The sequence below is a fragment of the Embiotoca jacksoni genome, unplaced genomic scaffold (assembly GCF_022577435.1).
Source record: "Embiotoca jacksoni isolate LCO1_2020_lvr unplaced genomic scaffold, fEmbJac1.0.p SCAF_7, whole genome shotgun sequence".
Taxonomy (NCBI): Eukaryota; Metazoa; Chordata; class Actinopteri; family Embiotocidae; genus Embiotoca; species Embiotoca jacksoni.
The window spans coordinates 10,677,884-10,693,674 of NW_027185425.1; the positions used below are offsets into that span (position 1 = coordinate 10,677,884).

At 40.7% G+C, this 15,791-nt stretch overlaps 1 protein-coding gene across 1 annotated transcript in view; it reads right to left on the bottom strand.

Moving 5' to 3' along the window:
* Nucleotides 1–15,791, bottom strand: part of LOC138214832 (CUB and sushi domain-containing protein 3-like) — a 337,499-nt gene that overhangs the window by 17,020 nt on the left and 304,688 nt on the right. Inside the window, 9 exon segments of the mRNA XM_069176654.1 lie at nucleotides 717–890; nucleotides 1,151–1,324; nucleotides 1,887–2,066; nucleotides 3,638–3,814; nucleotides 3,941–4,123; nucleotides 7,781–7,954; nucleotides 8,260–8,445; nucleotides 9,227–9,400; nucleotides 14,673–14,846. Of these exon segments, the coding sequence (XP_069032755.1) occupies nucleotides 717–890; nucleotides 1,151–1,324; nucleotides 1,887–2,066; nucleotides 3,638–3,814; nucleotides 3,941–4,123; nucleotides 7,781–7,954; nucleotides 8,260–8,445; nucleotides 9,227–9,400; nucleotides 14,673–14,846 (1,596 nt within the window).

The following is a 15,791-nucleotide window of genomic DNA, read 5'->3' on the forward strand; positions in this document are numbered from 1 at the left end:
AGTAATCATATCATGAATCAAAAGAAAATGTGTACAGCAAAGAGAAAACGTTAAAAACAAGTCTGAAATACTATTCTTAGATATGTGATTTAAAAGAAGACACTTATTTTACTAAAATGACCTCTTGAGATTTGTCATTCAGAGATTTGGCGGCTCTAGTTGACCAACCAAACGCCGCCTTTTAATTTCAACCCACACATTGCAGTGGCTGAGACACCCCTGCCCGGGGACACGAGGCTGTGCTCCAGCTCATGTGACGATAAATGATTGATGGTAAAGTCAGGAACTGTTAAGAAGCAATCGGTAAAATCTTAAAACAATTTTTGGTTGGAGGTTAAAAGCCTTGGTACTGTTTTTTGAGTGCGCTGAAGACTTAGTTGGACGTAACGATAAACTGAGACTCAAAGTCATTTCAACAGAGGTTGTTGCAGTTGAAACTGAGTGATCACATGAACGCAAAATATTAAAATAACTTAAGAGTGATTCCCGTTGGACACCATGATATAAAGTTTGAGTGATTGTAGAGGCCTTTTGAAAAAAAAAAAAAAAAAAAAAAATCATCAAGATCCATGTTTCTCACAAACTAATGGAAATTATACAACCATTGGGGTCATGTGGTGTCAAAGGAAGCAATAGTTTGGTTCATATTTGGCATGTCTGTCCTGGTCTTCCTGTTTTGTCTGGCTATCGCGTGAAAATGAAATTATTACAATTACCGATACATCGTGGCTGCGTTCCACTCCAGGTACCATCGCTTTCACAGAGCCTGGTTGCCGTGCCGACTGTTATGAGAGGTGTAGCACAGCTGAAGGACACTTCTGACTGATAGATGAAACTTCGTCCCTCTCTGAAGCCACCGACTGGAGTGCCGGGGTCACCACAAAACTTGGCTGCAGACACAGAGACACACACACACAAACACACAAAGTCCCATTTCAGTTGTGGTGTTAAAAAAATGCTGACCAGCACTCGCTTTTTTTTTTGTTTTTTTTGGGTAGCTGAAGGACAAATGAAGATTTTGCTTCTAACTGTGATTGGTGGTTGCGATATATTGTATGTTCTTGTGCCAAATTAAATGTATGTGTGCACTATGAGTATGAGTGTGAGTGTGTGAATGTGTGTGTGTGTGTGTGTGTGCGCGCGCGCTTACGTAAGCACTGTGGCAGCATGCCGCTCCAGGTGCCATTGGCCACGCAGGTCAGGACAGCCGGGAACGAGAGCTCGTATCCGGGTGAGCAACTGTAGCTCACGCTGCTGCCCCATTCAAAGTCACTGCCCTGCAATACCCCATTACTGATGGCAGGGGGAGCCAAGCAGGTCACCGCTGGGAGAGCAAGAGTAGGAGGGGAGAGAGTGAAACAAAAAACACAAATCTCGTTTTTAGCAGCAAGAGGGGAAGCTGCCACACTTCACATCCCTGTCCTGTAAATTCACTGAAGAGAACACGACTGTGGTGCTTAAGCAGACGATGGATATCAACAGCTGATCTGAAAATTTGTTCATAATCATCTCAAAGATATTCTTGTCTGAAAATACTTCCAATCAAATCCAATAGTTGCAGAAAATGGATAGACTATCAACAGTTACAGGTGGTAGTAATGTAGATCTAACAGAAAGTGAAATGTAACATTTACATTTTGTCAGTTGCATATGTCTTATACTTGCCTACACCTTGCTACGACTCGTCCAGCGCCGTTAAATGTACGTGTGTTTCAGAATAATGTGCAAAACCATCATTAGTTGTGCTTAAATTAGCACTAAATAATACAAATTCCTCCATCACATCTACAATTACATATTCCAGGTCATTTTTGAAAGGGTTACAATACCAACTTAAGTATTTTTTCGGGCATAAGAAGAGTTTATAGTTTTAATATACAATGTACCTGTACAGATGGGCATATTCCCACTCCATGTCCCATTTTGGGTGCACATCCTCACAGGGGATCCATCCTCCTCCATCCTGTATCCTGGTTGGCACTGGAAGGAAATGTTCTGACTGATCGTGAAGTCTTCTCCATAGCGAAGGCCATTAGCTGGCACACCTGGATCGCCACAGTTTATCACTATGGAGGTGGACAAGTGGGGTTAGAGCGGACAGAATTGGGCGAAGATGAAGATTACTTGACAGGTTATGCTACGGCACCATATTGTAATTGTAATTTCCTTACTAGTCCTTTATCTGTGCTCTTTTATATGGTCGATTTAAATGTTAAAAGGGGAGAAACTGAGAAGAAATGACAGACTGGTAGTGAGAAGAAATATCGCTTTCGTTTGATCTATCAGTTATTTTATTTTTGCAGTTCTCTTTTTTTTCTAAACCAATGAAAAATGTTCCAGTCTGAATCGTCTATGAATTCACATCAGAAAATTCAAGATTAAGTCGTCTGAGGAATCCCCGTTTAAAAATGCTGTTACCGAAGACATACCGGACCTCAAGAGAGACTAGACCTTTACAATTGTCTCTAATAAAGGCTCCTGTCTTGTAGGTTTAAAAATTATGAGTTGAATCAGTGGAGATTGCAGTCGATAGTGAATCCCTGATCGAGCTGTATGATCTCATCACATTCCTTTACGGGCTTCAATTCTCATGAATGAAACAACAGTGATATTAAAAATGGCTGAGGTTGTCCTGGGACTCTTTTAAGGCGCATTATGATTCCCCTGACTGTACTTTTAAATCACTGTCCTTCATAGTCTAATAGGCAGTTTAAATGCTTTTAAACCCACCGCAGATACTGTCATGGCTATTAATAGATGTGGTGTAATCTACAGTAAAAGCCATTTTCTTTTAAGTCAGGTATTCTTGAAAAGTTTTTTTTTCTTCTAGGAACCCATACTTTTGGTTTCTCAGCATTTCTTTCTTTGTCCCTTCCTGCTGGACGTTTTAAAGCCGATTTGCATGCATTAAAGTCAGAAATGTCAATGGAAATTGTAATAAATTAAGATAATCCCTTCATGCGGCGTCCCACTCTAAATGAAATTGACCTTTGGACACCGGGTAGAAATGTGTTTAACAAGGAATTTTGTAAGTGGGTATTGTTAATTGTTTGTGTTAAATTCTCTGAGGTGAATTTCTTTATTTACATGCAAGCTAGTAAATTTCCCTGTGCATGCTAAACATGCAGCACTGATTAACACTTGTTCAACTATGGGTTTGCTCATATTTCATATGGGAACAGAATGTAATATTTTATGATTATTCAGTCTTGGGAATTTTCCCACAGAGTTCAAAAAGCAAATTAGCTAAAGTAAACAACGATCAAGGTTATTCATGTCACTCTATAAAATCTGTAGGAAGAGCATAAAGATTTGGGGCTCATTTCATTACTCAGAACCTATATTGTCACAGAATAATTTAAAACTGGACATAAAACGGTGACGCAACAGGGTGGAAAGGAGGCCTTATAATCTCACATTAGGAATTTGGTGAGATTAATGGGTTGGAGAGGTGACGTAATTGCAAAGCATGGATTTAATACTCTGATTATATATTGTAGGTATTATATACAGCTAACTCATGAGTTCACTTTTAAAATAATAAGGATACAACAAAACAAAATTATTGTAGATAAACCTTAGAGCTGTTTCTAGTTCTAAAAATATTTGTCTATCAGCCAAGTCCCAGGCAACTTACTGGTACAGTTGGGCTGTGCTCCTGACCAGGTACCGTTGGCCTGACACAGCCTGGTGGTGGCACCGGTGAGCAGGTAGCCCTCCATGCAGGAGTAGATGACTGAGTGAGAAAACGTTGTTCCATCCAGACGAAATACTCTGCCATTACTGGGAGTGCCAGGGTTTCCACACTGGACAGCTGTGGGAGAAAGAACGAGAGAGAGAAGCCTTATAGACTCCTATTACAATAGGGGGATCTCTAACTGAATAAGAGTCAAGGTGCTGGGTTAGATTAGGTTGAGATCAAGTAAAAGTATCATCCTACGTTTACAGAAGGGCTGTGTGCCGGACCAGGTCCCGTTAGGGAAGCACATCCTCTCTGAAGAACCAATGAGGTCGTAGCCCTCTGAGCAGGTGAAGTAGACCTTGGAACGGATCCTGAAATCCGTTTGTTCCCTCGAGCCTTGGGAGGGAATGCCAGGATCACCACAAGACCCAGTTGTGTCACCTATGGAGAGAGGAACAAGGAGACACTTAGGCCTCTGGATTTGAATTCTTGAGTCGGTACAGACGAAAAGTATATTTCCAATATTAAAATGACAATTCTAACAAATAAAATAACCAAATAGAGAGAATGGGGAACGGCAACAAGATACAAAAAAGGATCTAAAATGTAACTTTAATTCATCACTTGTATGGACAGGTTTGTGCGACAGCATTGGAAAGTGGAGTAAGGGTTTTATTTTCCATGTAATGTATATTCTCACGGCTCACAAGAATGAAATGGCTGCTTACAAATGGCAGTGGACTGCACACGTATGTTGGTGACAAGGCGCGTATGTTTGCCTTAAGATTGTATTTGTGTGTGAGTGTGTGTGTCGATGTGCGTTGATGAGTAGGTGGGTGGCAGTGTGTGTGTGCGTGATCCTCGCTCTGCCCTTGTAGAGCCGCCTGGTCAGCAAATTCTGTCTGACAGACAGAGCACACTCCTGGGAACGAACGAACGCACGCACGCACGCACGCACGCGCACACACACACACACACACACACACACACACACACACACACACACACACACACACACACACACACACACACACACACAGCCCCGAGGCTGGACTAATATATTGCTACTCTTGTGGTCAGTATTGCCTATTTTGTTAATGGTCTAAAATTTGCATTGAGTTATGTGTGCATATGATTAATGTCACAACTTGATAAATTTCTTAGTTTTGGAGAGCTACCTGAGTTTTTACTGTAATTTAAAATCTTACGGCAGCGCTTACCTCCATTGTTGACCATAAATTCAACAGAATGCTTCTTTAAGTCTTTCTTAAATGTATCTGCTGTGTTTTTGTGGTTTTACCTCATACTTTTGACATATAACCTAATTTCACATTGGTTCTGTACTATACTGCAAATATCTAGAGGTTTGCTGCTGAATTGAGCTTTCACATCACACAGATGGAACACATAATAATATAACATCTTTTGTAATGCCTCAGGATTTTAATGTTTTCTCAGATGTAAACAAGTGAAACTCTACCACACTGCGTCATTGCTATTTGTCTTTAAAAGCTGAGAAATAGGAAAAAGCTTGAATGTTGGGGACAGATTCAAAATCCTCCACCGAACTGTGAGCGCGCGCACACACACAGACGCACACATAAAGACGCACACACACCTTCAGAGACGCTGTATTACCATCTATAAAACTAAACAGGTGCAGCTCCAAAGCCATCAGGTATTGTCAGGTGCATCAGGTCTTAGCAGAAAGAACAACCCCTCTGGTGCAAGTATGTGTGCATCAATGTGCGCGCGCACATGTGTGTAAGCTTTATTAGGATAGAGCAGTGTGGAAACTCATTCCCTCAGGTGAATTTGAAACAATCGCATTCATCTGCATGCACTCAACTGTACTTAATGTGGGCGGTAGAGTAAGACAGGGTGAGAGAGCAAATTAAAGCTTTTGATCACAATGTTGTTTTTTATAAATTATGGTTTTCAGGCTGCAGTCACTGAGCTTGCTGAAGCCAGTGATGAAAGAAATAGTTGAACATTTTGCGAAAGTCACGTTTGCTTTCCGCTGTCCTTTAAATGTCAAGCTACAGACAGCACCTGATTAGCTTAGTTTAGCATAAAGACTGGAAACAGCTACCGTGGCTCAGTCCAAAGGTAATGAAATCCACCTATCAGCACCTTTAAAGTTCAGTAATCAACATGCCATATTTCATTTGTTCAACCTGAACCAAAACTGAAGTGTAATGATAATTTGGAACCTCCGGTAGTCTCTGCTAGTTGGTGATGACACACACACAAAGTTTTTCCACTTTGTTTTTTGTACAGAGTAAAGGATATGACATGTTAATTCGTGAGTTTTAGAGGTTCAGATGAGGGACAAATGTTATTGGTTTACCCATGTTTCCAGCCTTTATTCTAACTGTAGCTCCCTATTTAATGGACAGACGTGAGTGGTAGAAAGTAAATACGTATAAATCCCAAAATGTGGAACTATTTTCTCAAAGGTTTTGGCGATGACAGACAAATACAATTCAACTGCTTTAAGTCCATCAAGTTAAAGTCCTAAATCTTCATAAATAAATTCAAGTCACCTGCAACTCTTTTTGGTATTTGAATGCCAATTATTAGAAAAACAGAGAACATTTTGAAAATATTGCTTAAAAACTGTGTGTGGAGGGTGTTTTAAACATGGCTAAAAATCAAGGTCTTTTATTTATTGGAAAAATAAATAAATAAATATTCAGGATGTGTGGCTATGCAAGAACTGGTTGTAACAGTGTTTAGTTTTGAGTTTTTATTTAATTATACCAAGAAAAAACTGATTCATGAATGTTTTTGCAAATGTCAGATTTAAGGCAGTCAATTCTCGACTCGGTCAAGGCCCACAGCGTATACATAACACGTCAAAACCCAATTCCTAATTTTTGCTATATCTGACTTGAGCACACGTATCAACATGGACAAAACAAATACAGAAAAAATAATCCCCAACCCAGTTTCATTTGAGGCTTCAGGTCAAGACACAATACCTTCACAGACACAGTTGAACCTTCTTTGTTAAATATGAATATAATTTATTAATGCCCCCTGACATATCATAAACAAGATTACATCAGAAATACACTTGTTTATCAGCAATCACGGAGCAGAATCACGGAGATGGCACTACTACTGTGGGGTGAACTCTTATCTCTGCAGGGCTCTTGTACAGACCTGCCAGGTACAAACCATGAATCACTCCTTCTTAAACTATTACCCTCGCTCACCCCGCATCTCCCTCAGGCACTTGCTGTAAATAACAATGTATTCTTAGTCAACTCGTCTGGAATGCGTTTTCATTCAGTTTGTTATATAAGCGGCAGCTGGGAGCCTCTCAGTCTGGAGAGTCATAATCACGCCCCCAGCCAGCCAACTGACACCATATAACTTGGACGGTTTGTTTATACATGATGGAAGGTAAAGATGCTTTCTGTCTGCAGGGACAATCTAGCTCAATAAGTGGTGAGATATGCATATACAGGCAGCCCTGCTGGGAGGAAATGTGCTTGTGTAAAGCACTTTAAAGAACAATGGGAGTGGTGCATCCACTACATGCCACAGTATTGTCTGAAAATCCATGGGAAAGAAATACAGAGAAAATGCACAGAAAACTTATATATAAACTGAAAGTTTTTAAATGTGTCTGTTTTAAGAGCCTACAGTCATTGCTGTCCATCCATCTTTATTCTCCATCTATTGGTTCACAGTGTCCCTCACGAGTTAAAAAAAAAAAAGCCTCACATTTTCTGAAATAACATTAGATTGCTAGAAGAGAAATTCACATAATTAGGAGTCCGGGACTGAGCTGAACGTGAGTTCAGGGCGAGGTCATGCTCCAGAGCCCTTTTAACAGACAGATACTGATCTATTCTCTTTCCGTGTGCTGACTCTTTACGCTATATGTTCATTCATCCCGCCTATTATCCCTCTGACTGAGTGCAAAAGCGTGCCTGCAGGATCTAAATGCATGCAGTCCTCAACACTCCAGTGAGTCTACATGTTTCAGATGTCTCGCCTTTCATCTGCTACTCCTATCAATCCATCTCTCCCTCTGATAGGATGGACATTAAAGTCTGTATATTCAATAGAGGTTAAAGTGGTTACCAGAGCAGAAGGGCATGGGGGCACTCCACATCCCACTGAGCTGACATGTCCGAGATGATTCTCCTTTCAGCTGTCTTCCACCCAGACAGGAGTATCGAACCGTTGAACCAAATGTAAACTTATCTCCACTCAGCACACCGTTAGGGGGAGAGCCGGGATGACCACAGTCTACAACTAGAAATCCAGAGAGATAGAGGGAGGGAGAGAAGGAGAGAAATGAAGGAGGGATCGACAGCTTGTCTTGACTTAACATGGCCTTGTGAGAGGAGATGCAGTGACCGCTGTCAAGAACTTAAGACAGATTCAGAAACAAAAACAAATATGTGACGGCTAAGGAACAGAAAAACAGCTTAATAGAATTTATGCCACTTTTAAAAGTAAGATATGAAAAGCACTAGAAGAAAACGAAGACTATTTCTCGTATATTCCGGATACGTAGCTTCAATTCCAGTGTTGTCTGTCCATAGAGAGACACTAACCTATACATTCAGGAAGGGGTTTGTCCCATTGTCCAGTAGGTTGACAGGTCAGTACAGGTGATCCAAACAGGTAATACCCGGGGTTACAGTCGTAGAAAACCACTGTGCCAAAGGTAAAGTTGCCATGCTCTATTTTACTCTGCCGGATAGAGTTGGCTGGGATGCCTGGATCAGAGCAGTTGACCACTATACACAGAGAGACACAGAGACGGACACACACCAACAGAGAGAGAGACAGACAAGCATGAGATATTTGGCCTGGACAAGAGAGGGTCATTTCTCTTCCCCCTCTTCTTGGTTCCAGTGTTTTTTTTACTTTTGGACTGCAGAATAAATAATGAAGGGCATAATAAGAAGGAGGTGGTGAGGAAGGAGGAAATGATCAGAGCTGGAGTTTACGAGGGTAAACGCAGCCGATGTTCAGTGATGATACGGTGGGGCAGGTTTGTCTGAATTGGATCCAGCACTCAGGCAGTGTTACGGCTTGTTATAATTACGCTGCATTTTTAATTGTACTCGGTTCATTGGCACTTCATTCTGTAAACTGGGCAGAACGCCGATAGCTTGTGTACAAACTCTTGCGAGTTAAGGTCTCTGTGTTGCTGCGGTTGTTACTTGAACAATCAGGGCTTGAGATTTATGTGTTACTGTGAAAAAGTTTCCATTCTTGAGGCTGGAGCCAGGAACAGGTCAGATGGATACAGAGGATTAAATCTACCTCAAAACTTCATTAAATGAAGCAAATTGTCTGTTAAGGTACAAATACGTTTTAGAGTTATAATGGCAGAGGTGTTTAAGCTGAACAAAGTTAGAGGTAGAATTGAAGTGAAATGAAAATGGTGGTGGTAAAAAGGATGGTTGCTACATGAAAAGGCAGTGAGGGTAACTAAAGATAGGAGCGGCAGGTGGTATTAAAGGTTGGGGATAAATAAGGTTAGGGGTGAATACACTTAACTTTTCTCCCCACCTTTACACGTTGGGGGCGGGTGGCTCCACTGGCGGTTGGCCTGGCACTGAGCATGTGCGGGCCCCTCCATTTCATAACCCCGATTACAAACGAAGCTGACCACGTCGTTGAGGTTGTAGCCGTTTCCCACCGTGCGACCATATATGGGACTTCCTGGATGGCCGCAGCTGATCGCTAGAGAAAAGACATGAAGAGTCATGGATACCGAAATACAGAGATTTTATATAACATTTATTATAAATCTACTTGAGATGCATAAAATCTGGAATCATTCTAATTTCTTTTTCATCTTCATAAAAGCTCTTATTAAAAGACAGAAACTAACCAAACCTTGTGACTTCCTTATGTTTTTTTGGTACTCAAACACAAGCCCACTTGCTATCTTCCTAAAGCAATTGGGAACATAGTTATTAGCGGCCAATAATCAAGCGGGAGTAATTAGTGCGTTTGGTGGGCGCTACATGGAGCCAAGGATTACTACACATTTGGTGTGTTTACAACAGTGCCACAAACACTTGTTGTGATCACTTGTGATCCTGTTAATTGATTCATTGTTGGTTGTGCTTTTTGTGGTGTTTATTGACAATTAAAAATATGGAGTATTGCCAGCCTGATTTTTTTCCCCCCCCTCATCACTTCAGAATATACTGCATGATACAATGAAGCAAAATTGCTCAATGTCGCGTATCACAGAAGCGATAGGACCCAAATGCAGGATACATGGAGGCAGAGGCAGGGTGTTGCAAAACAGGAAAACTTAAATATCTGGTCAAAAAAATGTAAGCTAGAGAGAGATTACAAACAGGCCAATTCAGACTTGAAACAGGGACACAGCACAAAAACACACATGGTGACTGAAATCGGACCCAGGAACAGACAAAGGGGAAGAGATGGACGAGGAGACTGACACACAAACTGACACTGAGAGAGGTGAACAGTGGCTGTGTCTCATTTCAGATACTTCCATTAATACATTAACACGCAGTACACTACATTTTAGTGCACGTAGTTGTTTAGTGCCTGAATATTGCGCAGGCCTTTTGTACTCTTTCCGAAAATTACTGCAACTATGGAGCGGATCAACTGCCAACACATCTGCCGCCTTCGTTTGGTCATTTTACTATGGAATATTTCCGTGTTACCGTGCCCCTTGTTTCACGCACACAATAACCACGCTGATGGGTATCCTACAACAGCATAGTGGAATTCAGTGAAAAAATAAATACATTTGAAATAGTATAGTGCATTGTTTGCCAACAGCTGCCACCATTTTCAGCAGATTGAAAATATGTCGGTGGTAAATACGGAAGCCCCTAAATTGAGACATAGCCACAGAGTAGATACACGAGGGAGCGGAGAGCAATGAAATACAGCTGAAACTAATCAGGGCGGGCTAAATAATGACACAACTAGAAACACATGGGTAGGAAGGGAAGTAACCGAAAGGACGTTTACAAAGTAAAGTAGGAAAACACAAGGGAAAAAGGAAACATGGGAAACACAAGGGAACAGGCAGGAGTCATGACAGAGACCAAAGACACTGAAGAGGTGTTCCAATACAAATATAATCAATGTGGCCATTACTAATCTTACAATAACCCCAAGTTTATTTTAAGGCATGACAGTGACTTAAATTTCCATTTCCTGAGTGAATGTTTCTGTGGTCATATCCAGCAGTGCTGTTTCAGCAGTCACTGCAAAATAATTGCAGCTGACCACTGATGTAAGTCTGTTTTGTAAATGCTTTTTCAAATACCGTTGCATCTTTTTCTCATTAAATTACAAAAATTCAATAACGCAAAATTTATTTTTTATATGAAAGCCACAAAAATATATCATCTAAACCAGACAAGAACATCTTGAGCGGTGTATTTCTCTGGCTAGAATACCACAACAAGCACAGATTTGGGCCAAATATCTCTGCCTTTCTTGCAGTCATTCATAAATATTTATGAGAATGTCAGACGACTGAGAGGAGATAGCTGGTATCCCAATTTAGGGTCATTATCTCGGAAATATTAGGTCTCGCCATCTTCTGCGTCAGCATGGAGTGTCCTCTGCTTGCCATTGTGCGTCATAATTATTCATCTTGTTAACTTCATTCACTGAGGCTACTTAAGATTTGTGTGATGTTTGTGCAAACAGACAGTTTACAGTTACTGCCAGATTCTCTCATCGGCCTCTCAAACTGTCCACCTTTGAATTTATTGGAGAGGAGAGGAGTCTAACCAAAGAAACTCTGTGAGTGGTAAAACATGGAGGAGGGGCAAACCCAAGGACCAGGCGAGAAAGAGAGGACACTGGAGAAGAAAGCAAGAGAGGAGGTGAGGAGAGGAGAGATGACGAAGACAACAGAGGACGAGAGAGAGGCAGGAGCAAAGGAACTTGATCAGTGTGAATCAGAAGTTACTTTGAATGCCTAAGATACACATTTATCTGACACCCTGAGCAAGCCCTGCAGTCATACACACACACGCACGCACGCACGCACACGCGCACACACACACACACACACACACACACACACACACACACACACACGTACCATAGTCTCATCATCATTCTGTGTTTGTGTCTCTAAACAAGAGCCTCTCATCTCCATAATTACAGTATAATTTGGCTGTAAAATGATTTCCCTCAATAACTCCTGCATGAATAAACTCAATAAAAACAGCATAGCACAAAAACACTCCCAGATAGACAGACTGATACACACACTATTCTAACCACAAAGACACTGATAGATGCCCTCTCAAATTCACATACATACACAATATCACACGATAAAAATCACTATATTGAACATTTATTTTTGATTTACGTGCAATCAAAAAACAAAAAGCCCCCTCTGCTCTTGAAATGTCTGCACTACGTCACCACCTCTCTTTTAAAAATGGCCCTAATTCAGTGAACAAATAGGCATATCTTCTGGGAAAAGGGGCTTATAATTGGCTTCATCATTGCCACCTCAACGGTGCCATGTGTGCTGCCTGAAAACATTCGCTCAAAGCAAGTGACCAATTTCAGAAGTTGTTCACAGTAGCCTGGACATGTCACAGCCAAATGTTTTATCCCCAAGCCCAACTATTTATCTCATTCTGACTGTACTAGCAGTCATGGCCCTGTGGCCCTTTATATAAATAAATGTGAAATGCCAAAACATCCCTCTCAAATTTTTTTTTATCCAAAATGATTTAATTTCCCTCTTTTAATTTGGACTTTTTGACCCTTAAATGATATTTGACAGGGGTTTGAACTCCTTTGATCGAAACTTTGTTGCTGTGTTCATAGACCAAGTTAGAAATAAAACCTATAGTGTAGCACTTTTACAAGGGGCATTCAAAACGTTCAGAGACTGCTCCTGTTGTGCACTGTGATGCTCAGGGAGCAGGGGGAAGCTATGACCTTCATGACAAAGTATTCCAAGTTATGTCACTTGATCAACATCAGCACCTGAGTTACACACCTTTTTGTGATCTACTGTAAGAGCACATCTAAGGTGCAGAACGTCACTGTCCAATGAGGTGCACGACCAGGTTTTATTCGACATTTGCAGGGCGGTGCACTGGGAATTTATCCCCCAGAGTCAGACGGTCAACTCTCAGTTCTTCTGTGAAGTTCTGAGGCACGTAAGGAAAAACATTTGAACTGTGTCACAGTGGCACTCGGGACCTCCAACACGATGTGTCTGCTCACAGCATGTTGAAAACGGGCAGGCTTCCCCCACAAGCCCTACTCACCGGATTTTGCTCCCAATAACTTTTTTCTGTTGCCCCAAAAATTGGACCCAAAATTTGTTGTGCTCTCTTTGCTCAAGTTTTTGATTGCCCCTCGTACATATAAATGAACGTCTGTTAAAATCAAGCCCAGCCAAACGAGCTCCCACGGTGCTGATTAAGTCTAGCGTCACCAGATAAAACTCTCTGTATTTCACAATATGCAGAGTTTTTAAATCTGGTGTCTGGTGTAATATTCCAGCGCTGGCTGGATGAATGCGTACTGAGAATGCTCTATAGAAAGACTGCTACCGGACAAGCTCACTAACGTCCAGTTTAGCTGTATGCTAACTTGAATGGAAATAAAATAATTCAGTCGTGTAGCTCTTTCAGACTTCCCAAATGTTATCAGACCAAATACATACTGAAAAGAGTCATTTTACAGAGGTTGTGATGCTTGCAAAACAATTTATCCACCGTTTTATATGCGCTACAGTACCAATGGAGCAGGACACGCCGGAGGCTTTGAGAAAAGCGTGCCGACAGTGTTTCACACTGGCAAAAGAGGGAGACAAAGTTCTGCACTTCAAATTTAAGTAATGCTTATTTAGTTTATCTTTTTAACTAGATACAATCTACAGTTGTTTTCAGCGTTAAACTATATTTTCTTTTTTTTTTTAATAATTGAATAATTCCCCTGCACTCACAACCACACAAAAACCAAATGGTAATTTCCAGTTAGCTTTTCCCTGAATTCTTGTTGTTGTTATAACTCAACCAAAACAAAGAGATGACTGCAGGTTTTTTAACGATGTGCTAGTTCACATCATATCCAAGGCTACACTCCTGATTTAGTTCATTTCCACAGTCTACCTCGTCCAGCTGTAAAGGACATTTTTGTCAAGGACCATCAATGTATTTATATTCTATTTTCAGGGCTGTTAAATTAATATTTAAGCAGCTCTGCTTTGATATCATTGAAAACCATGTTAAACTTTCGAGCCAATGAAAAATTGGAATTCCACCTAGATACATTGCACAGTTTAAATAGTGGATTTGAAGACCCTACAGACTTAATTACCAAGTTACCAAGAGTTACCAAGAACTTTTTTCTGTTTTGGCTGTTTTACTTTGGTATTCAGCTAATTCTAATGCAACAACTTACAAATATTGTATCACGCAGTCGTTTTTAATGTCAAACATGAGGTCTTTTTTTTATTGGTCTGCCTCCAAAGTGATTTGTAAGATGTATGACATTGATTCTTCAACTCAGCAGGCAAGACAAATATCCATAATTCAAATGAAATGCTCAACTCTTCATCAAATCTTACTTCCAAATTGTGTCTTTCACTTCAATTTCTCTATTCGGGGTCTCCAGCAGAATTGATTAAAAACGTGATCATGTCACAGTATGGCCTTCGTAAGGAGATTTGTAATAAAATACAACTGTCTGATATACACAGAAAGTCACAGATCAGTAAATATAACATGTAAAGACACATATGATACTGTGGTTAACTTTGTGTGTGTGTGTTAATGCAGGGCTGCCAAGTATTCCTACATTCGATGTGTGACAAGTAATCAACATGCGAGTGTTGGTATTTTGTTGAACAGAGGCAGCAGTGTAGACCACAGGTCTTACTTGGATACAGACATGTGCCATACAAGGCACAATAATTTATGAGTTCCTTAGTTAGTATGCTCCAGGTGTGCTCGTGTGTTTTCCTTACATATACAGATGGGCAGGTGTCCAGACCACTGGTTGTCTTGGAGACAGATGCGAACCGATGAGCCGATAAGTCGAAAGCCGGGCAGACACTGATACACGACCGTGTCACGGTAACCAAAGTTCTCCCCGATCACCTGGCCATTCACCATGCCTTCTGGGATTCCACAGTGACCAGCTGAAACAGAGACACAGAAGGACTCAGACATTGTAGGAGCATTAAAGAATCTGCAGAGACTTCAAACAAATGCTACTTTAAACAGGTTTTATTGTGTATATAACATGTTATTCTGAAACATCAAAGTGGGCAAATATTTAGTATCATAATACCAGAAAACATGAAAGTTTCTGTCATACATTGGATCACTAGTCCATTATGATGAAGGCTAGGGTTGTCAGTCGCCACGCCAAAATTTCACAGCTGTTTTACTGTTCTTTAAATCAACTTGAGCCTTAAAATGAAAATATCTTTGTGCTCTTTAAGTATCAGACTTGGTAGAAGCTTTACCAAACGGGCGGCTCTTTACTCCCCGATCACATTCCTTCACAGAGGTCTGATTGATGCGCAGCGCTAACACAAGACACTTTAAAAGGCATTTCACAAAGTCAAAAGGGAATGTGTGTTTTCCGTTCTGAGATTTTGGATTGAGTATTGATTTTGTTCTTTACAGTAGATAAAACCTGCACGGCATCCCCGGTGTCAGCAAATGGTAACGATTTAAAGACAGCTGGGGAAGTGGGACAGAACGAGAAGGGAAAAGGTTGCCTCATATTAGCTTTGTCATTTCACATTGTGTTTGAGGTGTTGATTGGTGGAGTTAAAGGGCATTACTCAAGTGGGTTGCACGTTTCACTTTCCTGAAATTGTTGCAGATGACTATGTTGAAGAAAGGAAATCGGTTAGAACCTACATCATAAACCATAAACCATGAACTAACTATAAACACAATAAAGAATATGAACATAATAAAAACTATGTAATTATCTTTATTGGCTTGTTTTGTTTGCTACTTGATTTTGTTTGGATTTTGGGATCATCCAAACAAATGTCATGAAATGTTTTGTACATTAGCGTTAATTACGTCGATGACTGAAAGCAGTGAAACGACTATAGAGGCAAATG